Consider the following 27,361-nt stretch of genomic DNA (forward strand, 5'->3'; position numbering starts at 1 on the left):
TATGTAGAGAGGACAAGGACTTTATAGACATATAAGACATTTTTACTTTAGTAGATTAGTTTCAAATGGGACACTTTTTGAGGTACTTGTTGCGTATTTATTTAGTAATACTGAATTATTTTGTATACCTTTTGCCTCCAGAACTAGAATACAACTTTTTGAGAGGAGGGATAGTTATCTTTTTTGTGTCCCTCTCCTCTCTAGCAGAGCGCTGTGTATGTGATGGACTCTCACTTGAATGAGTGAATAGTTAGTACAGTTGGCCCTCCGTGTATCAGAGCATTCTACATCCACAGATTCAACCGACTGGAAAATATTTAGAAAAAATAACAGTACAACAATAAAAAATAATACAAATAAAAATACAGTGTGACAAGTGTTTATATAGCATTTACATGGTATTAGGTATTATAAGTAATCTAGAAATGATTTAAAATACAGTTGAACTCATTACACTTTATATACAGGTATCAAAATATCACATGTACCCCCAAAATATGTACAACTATTATGTATCAATTTAAAAATGCTAGTCTTTCAGAAATGGAGAGAAAAAAAGAAAAAAATTATAGGAAAGAATCAGTTTTCAGATATCTGGTAAATTCCTCTTTATATGCTATCAAATTGTGAACATATACTTTTTTTTTTTTTTTTTTAGATAGAATCTCTCTCTATCGCCCAGGCTAGAGTGCAATGGCGCAATCTCAGCTCACTGCAACCTCTGCCTCCCAAATTCAAGCTATTCTCCTGTTTCAGCCTCCCAAGTAGCTGTGATTACAGGCACAAGCAGCCACGCCTGGCTAATTTTTTGTATTTTAGTAGAGACAGGGTTTCACCATGTTTCCCAGGCTGGTCCCAAACTCCCGACCTCAGGCAGTCTACCCACCTTGACCTCCCAAAGTGCTAGGATTATAGGTGTGAGACACCGCACCTGGCTTCATATAATTTTAGCATAAAGTTAATTGTGACCCTCCCAGAAAAAAAAAGTACAGTTGACCTTTGAACCACATGGGTTTGAGCTTCACAGGTTCACTTATACATGGATTATTTTCAATAAATACAGTTGGCCCTCTGTATCTGTGACTTCCACAGCTGCAACCAAAGGTGGATTGAAAATGCAGGCCGGGGCCAGGGCAGTGGTTCACGCCTGTAATCTCAGCAGTTTGGGAGGCTGAGGCGGGTGGATCACAAGGTCAGGAGATCGAGATCATCCTGGCCAACTTGGTGAAACCCCATGTCTACTAAAAATACAAAAATTAGCTGGGCGTGGTGGCGCACGTGTGTAATCCCAGCTACTCAGGAGGCTAAGGCAGGAGAATCGCTTGAGCCCAGGAGGTGGAGGTTGCAGTAAGCCAAGATCGTGCTACTGTACCCAGCCTGGTGACTCAAAGAAAAAAAAAAAAAAGAAAGAAAGAAAAAGAAAACACAGGCTGGTCGCAGTGGCTCATACCTGTAATTCCAGCACTTTGGGAGACCAAGGTGGGAGGATCACTTGAGGTTGGGAGTTCACGACCAGCCTAGCCAACATGGCAAAACCCCATCTCTACTGAAAATACAAAACTTAGGCCGGCTGTGGTGGCTCATGCCTGTAATCCCAGCACTTTGGGAGGCTGAGGCGGGGCAGATCACGAGGTCAGGAGATCGAGAGCATCCTGGCTGACACGGTGAAACCCTGTCTCTACTAAAAATACAAAAAATTAGCCAGATGTGGTGGTGGGCGCCTGTAGTCCCAGCTACTTGGGAGGCTGAGGCAGGAGAATGGTGTGAACCCAGGAGGTGGAGCTTGCAGTGAGCTGAGATCACACCACTGTACTCCAGCCTGGGTGACAGAGCAAGACTCTGTCTCAAAAAAAAAAAAAAGAAAGAAAAAGAAAAAAAGAAAATACAAAAATTAGCTGGGCATTGTAGTGGGCACCTATAATCCCAGCTATTCAGGAGGGGAATCCCTTGAACCTGGGAGGCAGATGTTGCAGTGAGCTGAGATCATGCCACAACACTCTAACCTGGGCGACAGAGTGAGACTCTGTCTCAAAAACAAAAAATAAAATAAAAATAAAAAAATAAATACAGTATCTGCAGATGTGAAACCCAGATACGGAGGGCTGACTTTTCATATACTCCCTGAGGTACTTGAGTACACATGGATTTTGGTATTCATAGGGAGTCCTAGAACTAATTCCTTCTCAAATACTGAGTGATGACTGTATCCTTTTTGTTCTGGTCTTCTGGATATTTTTTTCCTACCCAAATCTTTCAAAAATCTCTGAAATAATATTTTAATTAGTCTATTGAAAAGAATGATAACATAGGTGCAAGTATATAATAATAATATTTTTCTTTCTCTTGAAGCTACGTATGGCAGTACTGACAGTAAGTACACACTCATTTAAAGACCAAGCCTCTGTCTCTATTTCATTGTCTTTTGGCAAGTGAAACATTAAAACAGTACTCTCCCCCTTCCTCCCTGACTTTTTCTTTTTATCTGTCTTGGAATTAAAAACAGGATCTATCAGAAGTTTTAATAAAAGATTATGAATTGTATATTTCTTTGGTATAACACCTGGGAAAATATATAGGCTGTACTATCTGCTTCATTTATTGGCTCTCAGGATTTTATTTTTTTAGTTACTTTACAGACTCCAAATTTTTTGTTTTTGAACTTTGGTAGACTCTTGAAATTTTGTATACCTCTGAGTTTAACATGGTATACATAGTTAAGAATAGAAAATGAGAAGATACCATTGAGAGTCTTAGGTCTATGATTTATTGAACAAATTTTAAACCATAATGGATTATTTAGAATTTATTTGTAGCTCAGTCATGGTAATTATGAATGCTTCATTATTAATTTCCTTTTATTCAGTGTTCACAGAATATTCTAAAGACTCTACATTCACAAAATAAGTATATCTTATCTCTAGCTTAAAATATATGTCTGTACTCAACTAATAGAACACAATTGAACTCTATATAAAAAATGTATTTCATGAAGAGTAATCTAGTAAATTCCAGAAATTGAATGCTGTTTATTTTCCCTTATACAGCTTTACACAAATCCCATGGGATCTGAGGTAAGAACACACACAAACATATAGGTGGGTAGTATATGTATATAATATTTTAAGATGTTTTTCTGAGTTGAGGCTATATATTATGTTGCTAGACTACCATATGAGCAGAGGAACTCATAGTGGGCTCTTTCAGTGTATTTTACTCTAAACTTGACCAATCTCTTATTATGAGATTTTTCAAAAACTATCTAAGGGTATTGGGGAAAAAAGGCATTGAGAAGAACTGAACCTATTCCCTAACCTGTTGGCATTAAGAGTCTCTTAATGTATAAATGTATAAAACCACATTTTTTTCTTAAAAATTTTTACAGTTTAATTTTTATGGCCTTTTTTTTCTGAGTCATGTAAAACCACATTTTATTATTTATTTAAACTGATTATGAATCCTTTCTGTTTATGGCCTTTTGGGAAAATAAATGAGATATGGCATAACTCTAATTTTCTTTTATGCCAATTAAATTCTCCCCCTTTTCATGTTTTCACAGATTTTCGGAGTTTTACCTCTTTACTTCTCTCTTTAGATTTCTTCCCTCTGTTTAGGGTATCCGACTCATCTTCAAGATCAACTATGTTCAAATCTTATATGTAAGCCTCTTTGGCTATTTGGTCTATGCTAACTTTTTTCTTTAAATTTTTTTTTCAGCAGAACCCCACAATTTAACACTCTCAATTGATTCATATTGATTACTTAATCTCCTCAACCAGATTGTGAATTCTTCTTCTTCTTCTTCTTCTTCTTTTTTTTTTTTTAGAGTCTCACTCTGTCACACAGGCTGGAGAGCAGCGGTGCAATCTCGGTTCACTGTGACCTCTGCCTCCCAGGTTCTAGCAATTCTCCTGCCTCAGCCTCTTGAGTAGCTGGGACTACTGGCATGCACCACTATGCCCGGCTAATTTTTATATTTTTTATAATTTTAATTTTTATATTTTTAGTAGAGATGGGGTTTCACCATGTTGGCCAGGCTGGTCTCGAACTCCTGACCTCAAGTGATCTGCCTTCCTCAGCCTCCCAAAGTGCTGGGATTACAGGCATGAGCCATCATGCCCGGCCCAGATTGTGAATTCTTGAGGACAAGCGTCTTGTCTCATAGTCTTGGACACATAATAGTTACTTGTACCACTTAGAATGTGGCTGTGGCACAGAAATGGAGGGAGAAAACTTGTGTTCTCTTCTCATTTTACTCTCTTTGTCTTTCTCCTAGCTTTCTTTCCTTTTTCTTTACTTACCAATTTTTGTTCTCTAAGGCTACATATTTGGCCTAACTGGTGCTATTCTAGACTAAATTATGCATTTTTAGCTCTTAATACTCTTTCTTTGCAAGATGACATGTAGCTGTTTAAGCAAGGGGTAAGAAAACTGTTACATACAGTAGGTAGAAATTCCTCAATGCCCAAACTAGTTCTATCTTTTATTTCTTTGTCTCTTGTTTCATTTCAAAATGTTTCCCCACCACACTGTAAGTTTGAAGGGAAGTTTCCCAAAATAAAACCTTCTGATAGTTACTAAATTGGTCATTTTCTTAGTGTAGTATTTATCATGTTTTCTTATGCATGAAAACTTCCTAGTTTGAAACCAGTGTTTTTTTTTGGGGGGTAGTGAAATGCTAAGCAAATTGAGTTTAATTCCAAAAAAAGTATTACAGAGTGGGAAGAAATGCGAGCATATATAATAATGAAATTAGGAAACAAAAGCTTGTTATGTGGTAAGTTTTCAGCTATCATTTATGACCCAGGAAAAAAATATTTTGAATGTTTACAGAGTGTTCCCCTTATGGGTAGGTAGTGATTCCTAACCCGTGTGTTCATGGTATACTTTTTATTACTAAAAAATTCAGTAGCATATTGGATGATACTAAAACACTCAAAAGAGCCCAAACAAATCAGTAGTAATTACAATGTAACTACTACTGTGATATAGCAATGTTCATAGGGCACAAAGAGCATCCACAAGTTACATTATTTTATGATTGCTATTTAGCATCAAGTCACTGATAAAACTACTTACCTCCCTGATCTCATTCTCTTATGTACTCACAAAACAACATTCTAACATAAACATCTTCTTTGGCATTTATCTCATATTGTGCCATGTTTCTTCAGTTGTATGCCTGGAAGTATATCCTTTCCTAAACAAAATTGCACAAACAATAACAATGTTTATATATGTCTGAAGCAAAAATACACTGGACAGGTGGATTAAAATTTGCAGCACTCTTGTGAAGAGTATGTCATGGTACAACAATTGAGAACCTCTGGCTTAAATCAAACAAGTGTGTGTCCCTAGTTCAGAAGACCGAGTTTTCAGCATTCCATGAAGTTACAGTACTTCTGTGCTTGAAGTTTTGTTCTGGTTGCTCTATCTCATGAGGAAGATGACCAACAAAAGTAAGCATCTAAGTAAACTAAGTACTAAAATAGAGAAGAGTGATAACGTAGCTTTTCTGTAGGCACACACTACAAAATGAGTAGCAAGTATGAGTAAAGCATGTAAGACAAAATGTAAATAAGAAAGATTTATGCAGCTTAATGCATGCAAGACCATATGGAATTATTATATATGAATATTGTGAAGGCATAAATCTTATGGTTTCACTGTCTATTCCTTTGTGCCTCTTTAGCATTAGAGGTGATCAACACTCTTTATTTTTCATTTTTTTAAGAGACAGGCTCTCCCTGCGTCACCCAGGCTGGAGTGCAGTGGTGTGATCTTGGCTCATGGCAGCCTTGATCTTCTAGGCCCAAGCGATGCTCCTACCTCAGCTTCCCAAGTAGCTGGGACTGCAGTTGCTCACCACGATGCCCAGTTATTTTTAAAAGTTTTTGGAAATATGGGGTTATGTTTCCCCGGCTGGTCTCAAAGGATTCCCTTTCCTCAGCCTCCCAAAATGCTGGGATTACAGGTGTGAGCCACTGCACTTGGCCAACACTCACTTTTAATAGACTGCTTCATGAGCTTAACTGTAAGTGGCCCCTGTTTCTAGCCACAATATACTTTATTTTGGAAAATTTCTTTATAGGATGAAATCCGAAGTAAGCATGAACTCTACTCTGGCCAAATATTTATTCATTCAGCAAATATTAATTGGGTTCCTTTTATGTGCCTAGCACTGTTCAAGGTATAAAAACACAGGAGTGAATGGGATAGGCAAGATCCCTGCTCTCTAGAAGCCTACATTCTTGAGGTAGGATAAATAATAAATAAATAAATAAAAATTAGTACAAACAATTTCAGATAGACATAGTGCTATGAAGAAAATCTTTTAAAAAGGTAATGTACTAGAGAGTGCTGAAGTGGAGAATGAAGAAGGAGGGATTGGATGGCTGTGTTAGATTGGGCAGTTCCTAGGAGGCATCCCTGAGAGGCTACTGTTTGAGCTGAGATGAATAACCAGAAGAAGTCAGCCTACGCAACCCTGTGAGGGGCAATGACATGTGACAGGCCAAATAACACCATAGTTAACATCACAGGTACTGGAGTCAAATCGCAGTTCTACCACTTACTAGCTTCATCAATAATGAGAATAATATCTACTTCAGAGTGTTGGCTACACAAGAATGAACTGATGTAAAATGTTTAGGGCAGTGCCTGAATATTATTATTATCATTAACTGGAGACCACGTGTTCCAGAGTATAGCTGTGCAAAAGCCCTAAGGCAGGAAGGAATCTTGGGAGTTTGAGCATAGAAAATGTACTATGAGCCTAGAGCTTAGCTGAGTGCAAGGGAAAGTGACCAGAGGTAAGGTCAGAGAGGGAGACAAGGGACAGATGAGTAGGGCCTTGCAAATCAACATAACTTTTGGATTTTATTTTAAGGGTGGTGAGAAGCTAACGGGATTTTAAGCAAAGGAGTGACATGGTCTGATTTGTATTTTCAAAAACTCCTTTTGGCTACAGAACAGACAATGAGTATCAGATGGACTTGCGATTTGCTTTAGAGATAGACCTGAAAAGTCTTGCCAATGGGTTGCAATGTGGAGGCAGAAGGAAAGGCTGCATGTGTTGCTGCTCCTTTGGCCTATGTGACTATATTTAGTATGATTCATAGAAACCACTGATGAGCAGTTCAATGGTTCATCTTTATTAGGCAACACATTAGTCTGAAAAGTGTTATATGAGGTGTTAAGAATAGTGCCTGCTGTAAATATGCCTTCCTAGATAAGCCAGAGTCAGACTGAAGTTAATTAAGGATTGGCATCTTCTGTAAAACAATTATAAATATAACTTTTACTAGTTGCTTCAGGGATCAAATAATAAAGTGTAAATAAAATTATCAACTACTAAAACAACCTACTCTTGTTACAATTTAAAAAAACAAAAGATCACTCAGAGCATTAAAAAGCTAGAGTTGATTGAGAAACATGGGCAGGCAGGAAGAATGGGCATTGTTTGCTTGGCAGAGCAATGACATCCAGCGTTGGCTAAGAGAGGACTCTCTTCATCTCGCCTATCTGGAGTGAACCTGTTGCTATAGGCTCCTCTAATCTCATCTGTCTCTCCTATTGTATTTACAAAGCAGTTTTCTGAACTTGATTTGATTTCTCAAGTAGACTGTCTTATTAGGAAAATACTTTTATCTTTTAAAATTAACTCCATTACAAATCAATCTCCTCAGAGTTTAAGCATCATGAGCCAATTTTCCCAAGACCTGATAACCTGTAATTAAGTTTCATGTTAAGGTTTAAGATGAGCAAAGCTGGGAGGCTTAAAGTAACAGAAACACTGAAACTTTTTCTGATCAGTCTGACATCCTCATTCTCACATTGTCAAGGATCAAATACTGAACCAGATGAATAAAGGACATTTTTTGTGTTTTGTTTTAAGCTTATACCCTTTACTTGTCATTAGTACTTCTCCAGCTCTGTAGACATACTGTATGACATATCTGTACCAAACATTTGCTTCAACTACTGGATGTTTATTTTATTTTATTTATTTTTAAATTTTATTTATTTATTTATTTATTTTTATATTTCAGTTTATTTTATTCTTTCTATTCTATTCTATTCTATTCTATTCTATTCATTTTTTGAGATGGAGTCTTGCTCTGTCACCCAGGCTGGAGTGCAGAGGAACAATCTCGGCTCACTGCAACCTCTGCTTCCTGGGTTCAAGCGATTCTCCTGCCTCAGCCTCCCGAGTAGCTGGGATTACAAGTGTGCACAACCACACTTGGCTAATTTTTGTATTTTTGGTAGAGACAGAGTTTCCCCACATTGGCCAGGCTGGTCTTGAACTCCTGACCTCAAGTAATCTGCCTGCCTCGGTCTCCCAAAATGCTGGGATTATAGGCGTGAGCCACCATGCCTGGACAGACATTCATTTTATTTTAAACGGAATCTGTCCTTATGAGGAAATTTGTTCCTCTTTATTTCTAGTTTTCTTAACAGTGAGGAGAGCAGATAGTAGTAGCATCTAGTTTTCGGTGCAAGACTGAAAAAACAAGACTTGATGTCAGAGATCAGGGCTCCTTTTCTAATTTTTTCTAGTTTTCCTGTTGCCGTTGTAGTCTTCCCTGAATTACTGCGGTAGCCTCTTAATTGCTCTCATGGTTTTTATTTCTTCCCCTCTGCACTTTTAAAGGAGCCAAGATGATGTTTTAAAAACTGCAAATAACTCACCTGCTTAAAACTCTTCTGTAGGCTTCTGGCTTAGAATGAAATCCAAACCCCTTACCATAGCCAACAAGGCCCCATAGTCTCCTTTATAACCTCATTTCCTGGGTTCTCCCCCTCGCTCACTGGTTTCCAGCCACTGGGCCTCCTCTCTGACCCTAGAAGAGGCGTCCCTTCCCACTTCAGAGACTTTGCATTGCTGTTCCCTCTGCCTGAGGCACCCCACCCCCAAGATCTGCACATAACTGACCCTTGAGGCTCAACTCAAACCTCACCTCTTCAACAAGGGCTTCCTTGGCCCTTCCAAACCAAAGCAGCACTTGTCCCCTTCATGAACCTCTATCACAGCATCTGCTTCATGTTCATAGCACTTACACTATTGGAGTTAGCTTATTTCATTTGTTTACTTTTTTACTGACTATTTCCCCTACTGGATTGTATGTATATTCCAGAAAAACAGGGACCCTTTCTGTCTTGTTCACCACTGTGACTCCAGTGCCTGGCACAAAGTAGACATTCAATACAACATTTGTTACATGAATGAATGGTTTCTCAGCTGGTTCCACTGTCATTTACCTAGTTGGGTTAGATATTTGACTCTGTGATTTTGTTTTTCCAGCTTTAAAATGGTAATAATAGTATCTTTCATCTAATTTATTTTTAGCATGGAGGAGAAAAACTAGGTTGTCTTTATATTTGGAAATGTTACTCTTGAATATTGTGATACTGTGAAACAAACAGCTATATAGGAAGTATAGTAGGTACGTAGTGAAAATGTTCGTTGCTTATGATCAGGTAAGATTCTGGATTTCTTTTCTAAATTCTTTTTTTTCTTTATTTCCTTTGGTTTTTGTAGAAAGTGACTGAGATGTACCAGTTCAAATTCAAATACACGAAAGAAGGAGCCACTATGGATTTTGACAGGTAGAATCTAACTGCTTAATAAACATGAGAAATAAATAGGATTGAGGTAAATGTAAGCTTCTTGAGGCCAGACAAAGGCCTTATACTTCTTTTTAAATTTTCCCACAAGCCCTACAGAAAACCACTATTATAAAAAGGAGCTGCAACAATTGTTTACATTCCTGAAATCCATGGATTAAGCTGGTGGGAATAGAGAAAATGGCAGGCAGCACAACGGTAGAAATTATATTAATAAGGTTGCCTACATGATGTTGATTGAATAACTCCATAAGGCTCTGTCTAGCCATTAATTCAAAGTTTCTCAACTGCTATGCCTAGATAACGATCCTTTCCACACTCGATATAGCTAGACTGTGCCTAGGATAGATAATACCCCTGGACTATTTGCCTGTATGTACAAATATTCTCATTTGCTTCCCCTAGTGTGTCATATAAATATCATTTTTTATGTGTCCTTGTATGAAAAGATTAGAACACACTGCAGTTTCCTAATAAGTAGAAAATTCCAAGTTTTAGGTATCCTAATGGGTTAAATAGCAAACACAAGGACATTGAAGAGCAACATTAATTTTTCTCCCAGTAGCTTTTGGATTCAGACTTTCCAGGAGGGATGGAGAGCTAAGTATTGCTGATAAGATGGCACAATAGTGGAAGGTACAGATGATGGTGAAAAACTCTGGATAGTAGAGGAATCCAAGTAAGGGGGATGGATGCCCCTGAAAGGAATGACTGATGAGAGACATGACCTAATTTTCAATTTTCCCTACTATTAGCTCTGGCTCATCATTTACCATGAACTTGAGGACTTTTCTCCAAGACTCACTCCCTTAATTATCCTTCCATTTGTAAAACCTACAGACAGCACTAGAATGTGAAGAGAATATCAGTTCCAAAAATGAAAATTAAAATATTACCTTTTGTTAGCTAACATTTGTATAATACCTTACAGCTTATACAGCAGCACTTTTCATACATATTTTCTCACATAAAAAGTCACCTTTACTCTCCAAAACTCAAAAATATACACTGATGGCCAGATTAAACTCTTGTTCTGAAGGCACATATGCCAAGAGGTAAGCAGTAAAACAAAAATGGCCAAATCTTTCACATGCTAAGGAGGAGAGAAAATGATGCATATTATTAATTTCCTAGAGAAGAAATATAGGCATTTGTTCAAATGGGAGTCCTGAATATGATTTTACTGATGTGTCCTGGAGACTCCCATGAGCTACGTGCCTATAGCCCTTCATTTTGGTTACCTACATTTGAATTGGTTAAATCTTGGTTGGCAAAATTTTAAGTTGTTCAAAATTGGAAAAGGAGCTAATGTATTCACTTAATAAATGTTTGCTTCATGAATTCACACTGTCTCCAAAGATCAGTTAGGGGAAAATCCAACAGTTCAATTACTTAGGGTTATTTTTCATATTAAGAGCTAACTATGTGCACAGCATTGTGTAAATATATTGTAGTCATGGTCCTTTCTGGAAACTACTCAAATGTGAGATGTAATTGTGGAAGGAAACTTTGGAGATAAATAAAGTTTAGAATTGGAAGGTAATTTAGTCCAAATTGTTCATTCATTCATTAATTCAACAAATGTTGATTGAATAGCTGGGCACCAAACTCTGTACTGTGGAGATGAAAGATATAGCCACTCACAGTCTAGAGAAGGACAGTTATCCTGACGATAAGATGAGGATATTATCAGAGAAGTCTTCCTTGAAGAGTCTGCATGTGAGCTAGGTATTAGAGGATAAATTTAGGACAGTCAGGAAGAGAAGTGGAAAAATGAACAGTACAAGCAAAGTGAACAGCATATGCAAATACTGTGAGTGAGAGGAAACTGGGCAATAGCTGCAGATGAGGATGGAGGTGAGGATGTGACGGACTGTGAAAGGAATTGTATACACACTGTCTTTGAATTTAATTGAAAGGTGATAGATATAATAGAAGAATTCTAAGTAAGAAGATGACATGAACAGATTTTCCTATTAGTAATATTATTTCAGCAGTGATATGGAGAATATTTTGTAGTGTGGACAAGAAGGAAAGCAGGAAAAATAGCCACTGTAGTAATCAATGCAAGAGTGAGGAAGGGCTACTTTTGTGAGATAATCAGATGGTAGAAAGGCCCAGAGCTGGTGATTGATTTTATTTGTCTTTACGCTTATCTCACAAATGAGCTAACTGACCTAGAGTGTGTCTAAATGACTTAACCAAGGTCATTCAGCTAGTTATCAGCAGAGCTGATATTAGATGTCAGGTCACCTAATTCCAAATTTGTTGTTCTTACTATTGTGGTATATGATTTTTTGCAAATCAAATTTTTAAAAAGATGATATTTTAAATGCTTTTAGGGAATTTGCTACTTAAGAAAGTCTTTGTATGTACATTGCAAAAAGTACCACCACTGCCCTAATTTACATTCTAAAAAAAGTCTCAAAATGTCTTAATGTTTAATTTATATTTATTTAATCACATAGTCAAAAGTTTTGTTCCTTTTGGGATAGATTGCCAATATTGTATATGATCGAAAAGTATGCTTTTTTTCTGTGTAGTCACAGCAGCAGTACAAGCTTTGAAAGTGGAACAAACAATGAAGATATTAAGACAGCCAGTGTTCTACTGATCCGTAAATTGTATATACTGATGCAGGACCTTGAGCCACTTCCTAATAATGTTGTACTTACTATGAAACTCCACTACTATAATGCAGGTAGGTAAAGAACTTTAGACAAATTCCTTCTTAAGTGCTGAGCTAATATTTTATATAAGTAGAAAGATTGTGCAAGCATCTGAAAGAGAAGTCTGTTGCTACTCATGAAAGATTAATCTGACTTGTTCTATTGAAACTCAGTTTTCATGGCTTTTTGCCCTTTTCATTTTGCAGTGACCCCACATGATTACCAACCCCTTGGTTTTAAAGAAGACGTAAATTCACACTTCCTGCTATTTGACAAGGAGCCTATCAATGTGCAAGTGGGATTCGTCTCCACTGGCTTTCATAGCATGAAAGTAAAAGTCATGACAGAGGCTACCAAAGTGACTGATTTGGAGAACAATCTGTTTCGGGAGAACAGCACTACTGAGCTCGCCCATCAGGGTCTAGACTGTGATGAGGAAGAAGAATGCAATGACCATGTAAGGCAAAGCTTTAGTGATTTTCTATTGCATCAGTTAAACATAACTGATATTTTTCAGTTTCTACCCTGGGTAGAATACAGTGTGCCAGCTATAAAAACTGAAACAAAACCAGTCTCCGACATCAAAGAGTTTTTAATCTAAAAAAGTTTAATCTTCTAAAAGGAAATATATTTTATTAGATGAAATTGTCCATAACTAGGAGGAAAAAGATTTTCTAATATATTTATTTTATTAAAGATATCATAAATTTAGAAAATTTGAGGTTTTCTTTCCTTGATTTATAAGTGACATATTTTTAGGATTGAAAAATATTCTAGGTATTTATTCATACTCATTGGAAGTATAAATCAGTTCTTGATACTGGGATAATTGGAAGGTAGGAGTTGGGGAAGATAAATTTTATGGATAAACCCAAGTCAGAGTGAAAACAAGTAATAGTCAACTTCTGATTAAGTGGAGGAAGACAAGCTTTGGGGCTAACTCACTGGGGAAAGTCAGGTGGGGTTGGATCCAGGGGAGCCAAACAGTCAGTTCTCTGAGCCCTTTATCCTCCCATTTCCACCAATACAGACTTGGAGTTAGATTCTTGCTAGGGTCCCATTATGCTCTAGGTAACTCCACACCCTTAACTGGCTGTTGTCTGGATAATAATGTTAACTGCATAACAACATTGTATTAAAAGGGTTCTGAGTTAGACAAAAAATTTTCAGTAGGAAGGGATGCTATAAGATCTTTTCAGGAGGTATTTTAAGATTGGAATGATAACTCGTTTGCTTAACATAATTTGAGTCTTACTTAAAGATAGATGACTGTACTAGGTAACTTCTGAAGGTTCCTTCTAGTTCTTTAACTCTGTATTATGTTTAATACATTGAAAAGAGGTTCTAGTTTTAATTCAATTAATGTAAATAATACAACCAAATAAGCAACAGATTTTTTTTTCATTTTTAGTGTTTTCTCGATGTTAGACATAAAAATGACTTTGGATTTTGGTGCAAATTTCCTCTTCCAATTTCACTCAAGGAAGATGTAGCTAACATAGAAAGGGTTAAAAAAATGAAGGTTAAGAAAAGAATGTTTCAGTTAGTTTTGTTGTTGTTGTTGTTGTTTTTGAGACAGGGTCCCGCTCTGTTGCCCAGGATGAAGTACAGTGGCGCAACCATGGCTCACTGGTGCCTCAATTTATCAAGGAATCCTCCTACCTCAGCCTCTCAAGTAGCTGGGACTATAAGCACATGACACCACACCTGGCTAATTTTTTATTTTTTAATTTTTTGTAGAGACAAGGGTCTCACTATGTTACCAGGGCTAGTCTCAAACTCCTGGGCTCAAGCAATCCTACTTTGACCTCCCAAAGTGCTGGGATTACAGGTATGAGCCACCACACTCGGCCTCAGCTAAGTATTTATTTATTTATTTATTTAGGGAAAGAGTCTTGCTCTGTTGTCCAGGCTTGAGTGCTGGAGTGCAGTAGTCGATCACAGCTCGCTGCAGCCTTGACCTTCTGGTCCCAAGTGACCCTTTCACCTCAGCCTCCAGAGTAACTGAGACCATAGGTGTGTGCCCCCACACCCAGCTAATTTTTTAGTTTTTGTAGAGACAGGGCCTCCCTATGTTGTCCAGGCTGATCTTGAACTCCTGGGCTCCAGTGATCCTCCTGCCTTGGCCTCTCAAAGTGCTAGGATTATACCGCACCTGGTTAGATTTTTATCTTTTATTGAGAATTAGTTTCTTTTTTTATCAAATGAAAGCAGGACAGCCTAAGAATGCATAGTTCAACTGATAGATTAAATAAGGAATGTGATAATCCTTTTCAAGCATACATTTAGTTGAAACTGTATGTATTATATGGACTTTGTGGTAAACTCAGTTGATTGAAGTTCCTCTCTCAGCCAACCAAACATATGAGAGAATTTAGTAAGTCTAGTGAAGTGGTTACTGTCACTTTCCCACTAAGGATTCCTTTTTGTTTTCCTTCACGGAATACATGGAACACACACTCACACACACACACATTCATACACGTGTATACATATGTAGAACCTTTATTCCTTTTAAAAAATTTATTTTGAGGTATATCATACATATAATAGAGTACATAAAAATAATATGTACAGTTTAAAGAATAATAAGAACATCCATATGTCCTCCATTTAGGCTAAGATGTAGAACATTGCTACTCCCTTAGAAGTTACCACGTATCCCTTCCTCATTGCATGCCCCCTGAAGGTAACCACTCTCCTGACCTTCATGATAACCTTTCCCTTACTCTTCTTTATAGTTTTGCCATGGATGAGTACATTTTAAAATGAGTACATCTACTCACTTTAAATTTTTATATCAAAGTAATCATACTCTGAATATTCTCCTATAATTTTCTTCTTTTGCTTGAACCTCAACGTGGAGATTTAGCCATTGTGTTGTTGTTCTTTCATTTTCACTGCTGTAGAGTATTCTACTCTTGATAGACATTCTTTTTAATTGTTATAAACATTAATGTACATACCTCTTGGTACACCTGTCAAAGAATGTCTCCTGGGAATATATGAAACAGTTCTAGGCTTGTGTATTTTCAACTTTATTAGGTAACGCAAAACTGTTTTCCAAAGTGGTCGTACCAACTTACTTGTTACCCCCTGTGGAGGAGAGTGCCCTACATTCTTGCCAACACTTATTGTCAGAGTTTATGTTTCCTGCCAGTCTGCTAGATATGAAATGGTAATGCCTCATGATGTTAATTTGAATTTCCCTGATTATTTGTGTGTTTGTGCCTCTTTCCTTTGGCCATCCTATTTTGCTCACATTAAACAGCTGTTCATGTCTTTCATGCATTTGTCTATCAGGTTGTTTATCTTTTCCTCAATGGTTTAAAACATATGTGCTTAGTAATAATTCCTTTTCACTCATTTATGTTACAATATTTTTTTCATGTTTGTGGCTCATCTTTTCACTTTTTTTCTTTTCTTTTTTTTTTTTTTGGTTGAGACAGAGTTTCGCTCTTGTTGCCCAGGCCTGAGTGCAATGGCACGATCTCAGCTCACAGTAACCTTCTGCCTCCTGGGTTCAAGCGATTCTCCTGCCTCAGCCTCCTGAGTAGCTGGGATTGCAGGCATGTGCCGCCATGCCCAGCTAATTTTGTATTTGTAGTAGAGGCAGGGTTTCTCCATGTTGGTCAGGCTGGTCTCGAGCTCCTGACCTCAGATGATCCACCCACCTAGGCCTTCCAAAGTGCTGGGATTACAGGTATGAGCCACTGTGCCCGGCTCATCTTTTCACTTTCTTTAAGAGGTCTTTTGAGAAATATAAGTTTTTAACTTTAATATAGTCTATCCTTTAATATGTACTTTTGGATATCCTTAAGAAATCCTCTACCTGAGGTCACTAATAATATTCTCGTATTTTATTCTAAAAGTTTTAACATTTTTCTTTTTACATTTAGGTTTATAATCCACTTAAAGTTTATTTTTATTTATGGAGTGAAATAGACCAGATCCTCTTAACATTTTTAAATTCAAGAATAATAAACATACAGTAAAACATATGTATCAGTGATACAGCTCAATAAATATTCACAAACTGAACACTAGAGCTGGGATGAGGGTGACACAAGCAAGGTACCTGGAGCATATTTTAAGGAAGATCTCAGGTGCCAAGAGTAAGGACCTCCTGAAATTTTGCCCCCTGGACACCTTGCTTGCTTTGTCTTTGTCGCGGCCCTACTGAATAAATATGTGAAATCAGCACTCAGATCAATAAATAGAATTCTTCCAGACCCCGAGAAACCCCCAGTCTTACTTTACAGTCGCTATTCTACTCAACAAGAATACTGCTATCCTGACTTCTGTTTGCATAGATTAGTTTCTCCTCTTTATTTTTTTTTTTTTTTTTTTTTTTTTGAGGCGGAGTCTCGCTCTGTCGCCCAGGCTGGAGTGCAGTGGCCGGATCTCAGCTCACTGCAAGCTCCGCCTCCCGGGTTTACGCCATTCTCCTGCCTCAGCCTCCCGAGTAGCTGGGACTACAGGCGCCCGCCACCTCGCCCGGCTAGTTTTTGTATTTTTTTTAGTAGAGACGGGGTTTCACTGTATTAGCCAGGAGGGTCTCGATCTCCTGACCTCATGATCCGCCCGTCTCGGCCTCCCAAAGTGCTGGGATTACAGGCTTGAGCCACCGCGCCCGGCCTTCTCCTCTTTATTTTATAGACATAGAATCATAGAGTATGAACTTTTTTTTTTTTTTTTTTTTTTTTTGAGACAGAGTCTTGCACTGTTTCCCAGGCTGGAGTACAGTGGTGAGATTTCTGTTCTGCTCACTGCAAGTTCCGCCTCCCGGGTTCATGCCATTCTCCTGCCTCAGCAGCTGGGACTACAGGCACCTGCCACCACACCCAGCTAATTTTTGTATTTTTGGTAGAGATGGGGTTTCACATGTTAGCCAGGATGGTCTTGATCTCCTGACCTCTCCATCAGCCTGCCTCAGCCTCCCAAAGTGCTGGGATTACAGACGAGAGCCACCACACAGGGCCGAGTATGGACCATTTTTTCAGTTAACATTATGTTGTGAGATTTACCCATATTTTTACATGTTGTTGTAGACCATCCTGACAATTTATTCATTCTATTGTTAATGGCAATTTATTCATTATAATGTTAATTTGGATAATTTCTAATTTTTGTCTATGATGGATAGAAATGCTTGGAATATTCTGGAACTTTTTTTTAGGGAAATAACTACACATTTCTGGTGGAAATAGAATTACTAGGAGTAGAATTGCTGGGTCAAAGGGTATGTGTATATTTAGTTTTAACAGATAGTGCAAAATAGTTTCCAAAGTATTTGTGCCAATTTACACTCCCACCAGTAATGTATGAGAGTTGTGGTTGCTTTATATCCTCACTAACCCTTGACATTTTCCATTGTTAAGATTTTATCCATTCTGGTGGGTGTGCAGTGGTATGTCATTTTGGTTTTAATTTGCATTTCCCTGATGACTAATGAAGAGGAGCACCTTTTTATATGTTTATTGGCCATGTTGAATATTTTCTTTTGTGAAGGATCTGTTCAAATTGTTTGCCCCTCCCCTGCCTTTTTTTCTCTTGTATTGTCTTTCATTCTTACTGATTTGTAGGAGCTCTGCATATATATTCTGCATATGTTTGTTGGATACATGTATTGTGAATATCTTCTTCAACCTTGTGAGTTGTTTTCTTAATGAGGTGTTTTATGAACAGAAGTTCTTAATTTTAATGTATTCTGATTTATCAATCTTTTCAGCTATATTCAGAAGTTTTCGGTACTGTTTGAGACATTTTTACCTACTTCAAAATTTACAGAGATGTACTCTACGTTTTTCTCTAAAAAAGGGAAATAACTACAGAAACAGAAGAGAAATTTTTAGAGTTATAGAAACCTCCATGAATAACTTCATACCAAAAAATATGAATACCTGCCCTTTCTCTCCTCTACCTTCAGGTATTCATATATTTTGGTATAAAATTATTAGTGGAGTTCTCATAATTTTTAAAATATCTTCTATTTCTGTAGTTATTTCCCTTTTTTCATATCTAGTGCTGTTCATTTGTGTCTCATTTATTTTCCTTTATTATGTTTACCAAAAATTAGTATTTTTTATTAGTCTTTTCAAAAAGCCATCTTTTGGTTGTGCTGATCACTTCTATTGCTTTGTTTGTTTTCCATTTCATTTACAAGTGATCCTCCCACCTCAGCCTCACAAGTAGCTATGACTATAAATGCGTGCCACCACACCTGGCTAATTTTTTTTTTTTTGATACAGAGTCTTACTCTGTCACCCAGGCTGGAGTGCAGTGGCCCGATCTCGGCTCACTGCAGCCTCCGCTTCCCTGGTTCAAGTGATTATCCTGCCTCAGCCTCCTGAGTAGCTGGGATTATAGGCATGTGCCATCACACTCAGCTAATTTTTATATTTTTAGTAGAGTTGGGGTTTCACAATGTTGGTCAGCTGGTCTCGAACTCCTGACTTCATGATCTGCCCACCTCGGCCTCCCAAAGTGCTGGGATTACAGGCGTGAGCCACCATGCCCAGCCTCATTTTTGTATTTGTTTTAGAGATAGGATTTCATCATGTTGCCCAGGCTGGTCTCAAATTCCTGAGCTCAAGCCATCTGCTGGTCTTAGTCTCCTGAAGTGCTGGGATTATAGGTGTGGGCCATCACGCCCAGCTCATCTTTGTCTTTTTCTATTTCTCTGGTTTGGTTTGTCTTTCTGATGCCAAATTGTACTTCCATAAATGTATAGACATGAATATCCTACAGGTACCTTAGATTCAACATCTTCAAATGGAATTTTAACTTCTGAACAGACACACACTTCCTCATCCTAGGTTCCTTATCTTGGTATTGCACCATCACTTTTCTAAGCAACCCAACCAGGAACATCTTCAACTCTTATTTTCTCCTCACTTCCTACATTCTTTTGGTACACGATTTCCATGTGTTTTGCCTTTGAAGTATTTCCCAAATCTAGCACTGTTACCACTGTGCTGATGAAGGATGTCATCATTGCTTTCTTGGTGATAGTTGAGTCTTCTAACTGGGTCTCCTTGATGTCATCATTGCCTCTCCAGTCTGTCTTCCAGGGTGCCAGAGAGTGAGGCACTCAAATATTTCAAATATTTTAAGTTGATTTATTTTGTATAGTTGCGAAGGGCAGAATCAGAACCAGTAGATGAAAATTATGTTGATTTTGGCTCAATAGAAGGAAGAATTTTCTCTTTAAAAATTTTAAAGCAATATTATTATAACATTAAAGTAATTTAAAAAGCAATGGAAATCTTCCACTGTCTCACCATCCTATCAATACTGTTATTTTTATATGTCCTATCCTCTCCAGTATTTTTTCATTGATTTATATATTTGTATGTGGTTTTAATCATGGTGTCTGTGAATTTATTTTACTTTCATACTTATTATTGATTTTATAAATATGTTCCACCTTAATCTTTATGTTTTTAATTTTAATGACTTCTTGTTTTATTTAGGCACTCTACCATTTCCCTACTTGGAAACATTTAGGTTAATTCCTGATTTTGCTATTATAAAGTGTTGTAATAAATACCTTTGTATACATGAAAGCATTTAAAAATTTTTTCTATGAATATAGTATCAGGAGTGAAATTTACAGAGCTTGAACATTTGTATGGCTCTCAAATGAGTAGTACCAAATCATTTTCCAGAAACTGCCAACTTCTCCACCTCCTCAGAGTGAATTTTCTAACAATGATAACTACTTAACAAACCTGGTTGCCTTGTGTAGGGGTGAACTCCAGTGTCACCAGCTGTGCTCAAGTGCAGATATATACGTGTATTCAAGATAGAATAGATGATTATCTCTAGGGTGTTGCAAAAGTAAAATCATGATTTAGAGGGAAGGTTGAACTAGATTGACTTCTGAGATATCTTTCATGCTAAGATTCTTTGGGATATTTTTTGAATTCCTATTAAGAGAATAATGCCCTGGCCGGGCGTGGTGGCTCATGCTTGTAACCCCAGCACTTTGGGAGGCTGAGGCAGGCAGATCACAAGGTCAGGAGATCAAGACCATCCTGGCTAACACGGTGAAACCCCGTCTCTACTAAAAATATAAAAAAATTAGCTGGGCGTGGTGGGGGGTGCCTGTAGTCCCAGCTACTCAGGAGGATGAGGCAGGAGAATGGCGAAAACCCGGGAGGCGGAGCTTGCAGTGAGCCGAGATCGCGCCACTGCACTCCAGCCTGAGCGACAGAGCGAGACTCCGTCTCAAAAAAAAAAAAAAAAAAGAGAGAGAGAGAATAATGCCCTGCTAAGCACTGTGAGGAAAACAAAGACATATAAGATATAGCCTGTGCCCTTTAGAATTGTGGCTGAAGAGATAACCTCTACACAATCTCATAAAAAGATAATACTAGAGAGTGTATGAATGATAGAAATAATATTAACAATTTTGAGCACTCTCAGAGCTTTACATATATCATCACTTTCAATCTTCCTAGCTATTTTATAAGGTAGATACTATTGTTATCTTCATTTTACAAATGAGGAAACCGAGCCAGAGAAATTAGCCCAAGACTCCATACATAGTGAATATGTAACAGGGGCAGAATTCAAACCCAGGCCGTTGAATCCAAAGTACTAAGGTTACAGAAAAAAGGATAAATTGGCACTGTGTGGGAAAGTTTCATTAAGTTGGTGATTTTTTTTTTTTTTTTTTTTTTTTGAGATGCAGTCTCACTATGTTGTCCAGGCTGGTCTTGAACTCCTGGGCTCAAGCAATCCTCCCACTTCAGCCTTCCACGTACCTGAGATTATAGGCATGTATCACCATGCCTAGCTTGATTTGGTGATTTTGTGGATGAATCATATTTTCATTGGCAGTGATCATGGCAAACGACATTCCAGGCAAGTTGGAAAGTCCAGTATGGTAGCATCAGAAATTCTGTCTCTGTGACTTAGAATTATAATACTGAATGTTCCATGCCTTTCCTGTATCCTACAGGGCTTTGCTGAAATTTCTTTACTCTTGGTAGTCTCTAACTCAAAGATTTTTTAAAACTTTAAAAATAATTTCTAATTTAAGTTTTATTTAAAATTAAAATAGAAAATTTATAAAATTTTGATCCAACAGCTTACACTGCTTTTCTACCAATGATCTATAGTAAAGACAGGATTTAACACAATTATATTGTTGTGAGACTGTTGAAAATAGAAAGATTTTAATACAATTTTCTTTTTCAGGTTATTCCTTATTCCAGTTACAGAAAAGCAAATATAACAGAGTTTCTACTAATAGTTGAAATTATTCAATAATTGTACTATTCACTTTCTGGTGTGATTGTTAAGATCCAAGGAATAATGTGAAAGTGAGATTATAATTTGACAATGGATTCAGAATTGATAAAAGCACACATGCTTGAAACTTAAGAATTCTTAAATTATAAGAACTCTAAAAACCTAACTCTACTTGTAAAATAGAACATGGAATTGTCCAAGGAATCCCAGGACAATACAGAGTTCAGTAAGCCTGTCTGAAAAACCCTGTCCTAACTGTGTCCTTATCATTTAATCTGCTCCCCACAACATTTTCAGGACAGGTCTCCATTCTTTTTTCTTTTTTCTTTTTTTTTCAGGTCTCCATTCTTTTTTCTTTTTTCTTTTTTTTTTATGAGACAGGGTCATACTCTGTCACCCAGGCTGGAGTGCAGTGGCGTGATCTCGGCTCACTGCAATCTCTGCCTCCTGGGATTGAGTCACTCTTCCACCTCAGCCACCCAAGTAACTGGGACTACACGTGCGTGCCACCATGTCTAGCTAATTTTTATATGTTTTATAGAGACAGGGTTTCGCCATGTTGCCCAGGCTGGTCTCCAACTCCTGAGGTCAAGCAACCCACCCACCTCTGCTTCCGCCTTCCAAAGTGCTGGGATTACAGGCAAAAGCCACCATGCCTGGCCAGGTCTGCCTTCCTAATAGGGGTGTTTTACGCCTAAGATGTAGCTAGTAAGGCTACACAAACACAAAGGTACTTCACATAACTCTGGGAAGTTGGTTTTTGTTCCCTGTCATAGTCAACTGGACAGATAGCCGTAGACGTACACACTGAAGACAACTTCCCCTAAAGACCCTTAGACAGGTTTCTTCAAAGAACTGACCTGTATGGTGCTAATCAACATATGTTCTGTAATTTGTTGTAGAATCTTACTTAAACTTACGCTGTTTAAATGCTGAAGGAAAAGTACTTCTTTCTAGTAGAGATAGTTAACCCAGTCTCCTTAAAAAACTCTAGTAATTACTTACACAGACAGTGATAAAAAGATGGAGGGGTAATGTTGGCCCAAATCTATTTTGAAGATTAAATCTAGTTTATTAAGTCATTATAGTTCTTTGAGAATTAATATTTTAACCATATTTTTAGGCAGGGGTCTACTATAATTTTCTAATTTTTTGAAGTACTTAGGTGTCTTTATACCTCCAAATACAGTTGCTAGACACTCTCTGCAGGCTTTTTTCTAGACCTTTCTTTTGTAACTAGAAATCTTGATCCAGAATGGTATTTTTTTCATCTGTGACATATTAATTTCACTGAAGCATAAATAATTCATATAAATGATGTTTTTTTTTGAGGATGGGCTAAAGGCAGAGAATACTGTTTTCTGATAAAAGGCTCCAGTATATTTAAAGTTTATTTGATAGTTTATCATTTGATTTAGTTACAATAAATGGTTTGCTTTTTAAGCATATCCCAAACATACACACTCTATTACACTATTTTCTAAGTGTAATAAAAATGATTTGCATTTTGCCTAGATTTCTGCAACTTATTTCAATTTAAAAATAATGTTTTAAGATAGCTTTTTTCTTTTTTTATGAATTCCACAAAAGGATCCACAAATTATAACAATAGGTCATTTACCTCATGTGTTCTTTCCCTCCATGAAGCTCATTTCTCACTCTTTTGTGCCAGCACACTTAAGTAAAAAGTAAATGATTTATTTTTAAGAAATTAGAATGTGGCCGGGCGCGGTGGCTCAAGCCTGTAATCCCAGCACTTTGGGAGGCCGAGACGGGCAGATCACGAGGTCAGGAGATCGAGACCATCCTGGCTAACACGGTGAAACCCCGTCTCTACTAAAAATACAAAAAACTAGCCGGGCGAGGTGGCGGGCGCCTGTAGTCCCAGCTACTCGGGAGGCTGAGGCAGGAGAATGGCGTGAACCCGGGAGGCGGAGCTTGCAGTGAGCTGAGATCCGGCCACCGCACTCCAGCCTGGGTGACAAAGCAAGACTCCATCTCAAAAAAAAAAAAAAAAAAAGAAATTAGAATGTAAGGTACATTGTTTCCAAGGTAAATGGCGGCATGTAAGTGTGGACTAGAAAGATAGTTTTCTGAATTCCTTAGAATTGCTTTGTATTCCAGATAGATTAAAACAAGACCTTTTCATTCAAAACCTATTGTTTTCCACTAAACTCTGAACTGAAATTTTGCATTTTTTGAGGTATAGTCTGATGATTTTCATAGCATCACATCTCCTGAAGCATATATGCCTTCTTTGATACAACATAGTGTTGGCAATAATATCTCAGATTCTTGGAAGTAGGATTGATTATTGAAAGCACTGGAAGAAGCACATTATTTACAGAAAATATTCAGCCTTAAAAAACACACATATCAGGCCAGGTGCAATGGCTCATGCCTGTAATCCCAGCACTTTGGGAGGCCAAGGCGGGAGGATCACCTGAGGTCAGGAGTTCAAGACGAGCCTGGCCAACATGGTGAAACCCTGTCTCTACTAAAAATACAAAAATTAGCCAGCACAAGAATCACTTGAACCCGGGAGGCAGTGGTTGCAGTGAGCCAAGATCACGCTACTGCACACCAGCCTGGGAGACTGAGGGAGACTCCATCTCGAACAAAACAAAACAAAACAAAAAAACCACACACACACATCATTGTTTCTTCATCATGAGACTGTAGTCGTTTTCATTAAGTTTCCTTTTGTCAAATAGAAAATTCCTTTCAATTAATTGTTCTGTTTTGCAGTCCAGAATGTAATTGCTATCCTCTATTAACTGTGCAAAGAGGAATGAAAGTTGGTTGACTTTCCATCAGTCATATAAGTCATTTCTTCTTTTGTCTGAATCATTCTATAACATATTAGAGAATTACTTCCTTCCTTTTGTGAGTGGAAGAGCCACACCGATTATCTGTATATGTTTCACTTATATTAAAAAAGTATATTGATACGTATTATAGCAGAAAAAAGTCAAGCATAGTGAGTAATCTTAGGTAGAAATGCTTTGGATGTTACAATTACTAAGTCCTAGCATTAAAATAAATAAATTTTGTTTAAAAAAGAGTAAGGCAGAATATTCTGTTTGGTTAAAAAAGAGATGCCTGGGCCGGGCGCAGTGGCTCATGCCTGTAATCCCAGCACTTTGGGAGGCCGAGGCCGGTGGATGATGAGGTCAGGAGATCGAGACCATCCTGGCTAACACGGTGAAGCCCTGTCTCTACCGAAAATACAAAAAATTAGCCGAGTGTGGTGGTGGGCGCCTGTAGTCCCAGCTACTTGGGAGGCTGAGGCAGGAGAATGGCGAGAACCCGGGAGGCAGAGCTTGCAGTGAGCCGGGATCGTGCCACTGCACTCCAGCCTGGGCGATCGAGCGAGGCTCCGTCTCAAAAAAAAAAAAAAAAAAAAAAGAGATGCCTGTAATAATACAATGCTATTATTACAGCAAAATCAATGAAATATTAGGTTTCATTTAAGCTCAGATTTTTTTCAAAGTGACTTTATTGAAATTTTATTCAACTGCACATTGGAAAAAAGTGTAATGATAATGTTACCCAATTTCCTATAACTATATTCAGTTGGCTGATTTTTCTGATACCATTATGTGTGTTAAAGTTTTCTATTTGATGCTACATTGTCTGTTGGTACACACATGAGATTATGCTTGTAACAAATCTAAGCATCATAAGAGGAATAATTCTTTTAGCATTTATATTAGGATCTCAAAATTGAGAGCTAAGACTTTAGAGGACCAGTCCTTCTGACAATGGTAAAGAAAAGTTAGAAACACAGTTGGCCCTTTGCGTGTATATGTATGTGTGTGTGTGTGTGTGTATATAATATTTATTTATTATTATACTTTAAGTTCTGGGATACATGTGCAGAACATGCAGGTTTGTTACATAGGTATACACATGCCATGGTGGTTTGCAATTGGCCCTTTGTATCTGTGGGTTTTGCATTAGTGGATTCAGCCAACTGTGGGTTTAAACCGTTAAAAAAAATGGTTGGGTCTGTACTGAACATGTACAGACTTTTTTTTCTTGTCCCCCATGATTCCCTAAACAATACAGTGTAACTATTTATGTAGCATTTATGTTGTATTGAATATTATAAATAATCTAGAGATGATTTAATATATATGGGAATATGTACATAGGATGTGCATATTATATGCCAATACTGTGCCATTTTATATAAGGGACTTGAGCATCCATAGATTTCCTGTCTGTGGGTGTAGAGTGTGTGTGCTCCAAAACCAGTTCCTCATGGATACAGAGGGATGACTGTATACTTTATGAGTCACTACCTAGGTGTGCTTTTTCTGCACAATGGAGGGCTCTTTCTGCTTTGATAACCAAAGTTGGAACAAACAAACTTAATCACTAAGGGTATCATTTTGACATTTAAACAAGGCTACATGAAGCTCATTGTGAAGAAGGTTTAAAAGAATGTTCTACTGGGGCCGGGCGCAGTGGCTCACACCTGTAATCCCAGCACTCTGGGAGGCCAAGGCGGGTAATCACCTGAGGTCAGGAGTTCAAGACAAGCCTGGCCAACATGGTGAAACCCTGTCTACACCAAAAATACAAAAAATTAGCCAGGCATTGTGGTGGATGCTTGTAATCCCAACTACTCGGTAGGCTGAGGCAGGAGAATCGCTTGAACCCGGGAGGCGAAGGTTGCAGTGAGTTGAGGTCGCACCATTGCACTCCAGCCTGGGCGACAGAGCAAGGCTCTGTCACCAAAAAAAAAAAAAAAAAAAGTATGTTCTACTATATTCTAATCAACAATAAGTTATCAGCATTTATTCAGTCAATAAATTTATATTGAGGCCTACTATGCTTGAGTCATCATAGGAGGGTAGTGTACACAAAGATGAATAGGCCAAATCCCTGATTCAAAATTGATTAGAAGAAGGGAAACAAACAAATGGCTATTTATTATATAATAATAATAGCCACCATTTATTAAGTGCCCACAAAAGGCTGTGTATACATGTGAACCCAATTAATCCCAACGACAACTTTGCATGATATTTTATAGCTGAAGAAACAGAAGTTCAAAGACATTAAGTAGCATGTCCAGGGTTGCCCAACTAGAGAGCATCAAAATCATTATTTCAATCTAGGTCTCTCTGGCTCCAAAACTCATACTCAATCTGTTAAATCATATATTTGCCCATGTAGGGGAGAGTGTGTAAAATCTCAGAAGAGAGGTAAAAACCCTATATTAAAATGACCAAATTCCACTTTCACTCATGAAAGAGTAATGTAAGAGTTACCCTCTTGCTGTAAACAACTAGAAAACTGGGCAAAATATATGAAGCAACTGTTTTTGGACATTAGACAACAGGCACGCAGGAATAGGATCCTGGACAGAAGAAAAGTGAGACAAGTCTTAAAATTGCCCTGGCTTTCTGCTAGGAAGCACTTTCCAGACCACTGGTTCAGGGAGAGAGAACCCAAGCAGAGCACGGCAGTCTTGCTGGGTTGAAGAAAGAGATTGGAATATGAGGAATCTGAGGCAGTTGGAGACAGAATATCAGAGGGCAGGGAGCTATACAGAGAAGGAGATCCAGAAATCAACATAGGGGTTCCTTGAGTCTTTGATTTAATATTCAGCTTTTCAGATGTGGGTCAAAACTCCACAAGGCTGGACAAAGAAAACTGGCAACTGAACAATTCCCAGAACTCTCACAGGGCTGGGAGATGTTCACATAATGACCAGTCAAATGGAGAGCCCTTCTTGAACACTCAAAACATTCAATAGAGCCTCCAGAAAGGTTACATGTTAGTAGTAGAGC

General features: G+C 37.9%; 1 protein-coding gene across 6 annotated transcripts in view; it reads left to right on the top strand.

Moving 5' to 3' along the window:
* Nucleotides 1-27,361, top strand: part of HORMAD2 (HORMA domain containing 2) — a 97,951-nt gene that overhangs the window by 28,416 nt on the left and 42,174 nt on the right. For 3 of the 6 annotated variants that reach the window (XR_004442367.1, XM_033233194.1, XM_033233195.1), the window contains exons 6-10: nucleotides 2,350-2,370; nucleotides 3,045-3,071; nucleotides 9,542-9,609; nucleotides 12,171-12,328; nucleotides 12,503-12,753. Coding sequence is in view for 5 of the 6 variants with exons in the window: in XM_033233194.1 (XP_033089085.1) it covers nucleotides 2,350-2,370; nucleotides 3,045-3,071; nucleotides 9,542-9,609; nucleotides 12,171-12,328; nucleotides 12,503-12,753 (525 nt within the window). In the remaining variant the exon portion in view is untranslated. Of the gene's footprint in view, nucleotides 1-2,349; nucleotides 2,371-3,044; nucleotides 3,072-9,541; nucleotides 9,610-12,170; nucleotides 12,329-12,502; nucleotides 12,978-27,361 lie in introns of those variants that run through there. The other 3 variants (XM_033233190.1, XM_033233191.1, XM_033233192.1) reach the window with 1 other exon arrangement.

Source organism: Trachypithecus francoisi, unplaced genomic scaffold (assembly GCF_009764315.1).
Source record: "Trachypithecus francoisi isolate TF-2019V2 unplaced genomic scaffold, Tfra_2.0 Lachesis_group14, whole genome shotgun sequence".
NCBI lineage: Eukaryota > Metazoa > Chordata > Mammalia > Primates > Cercopithecidae > Trachypithecus > Trachypithecus francoisi.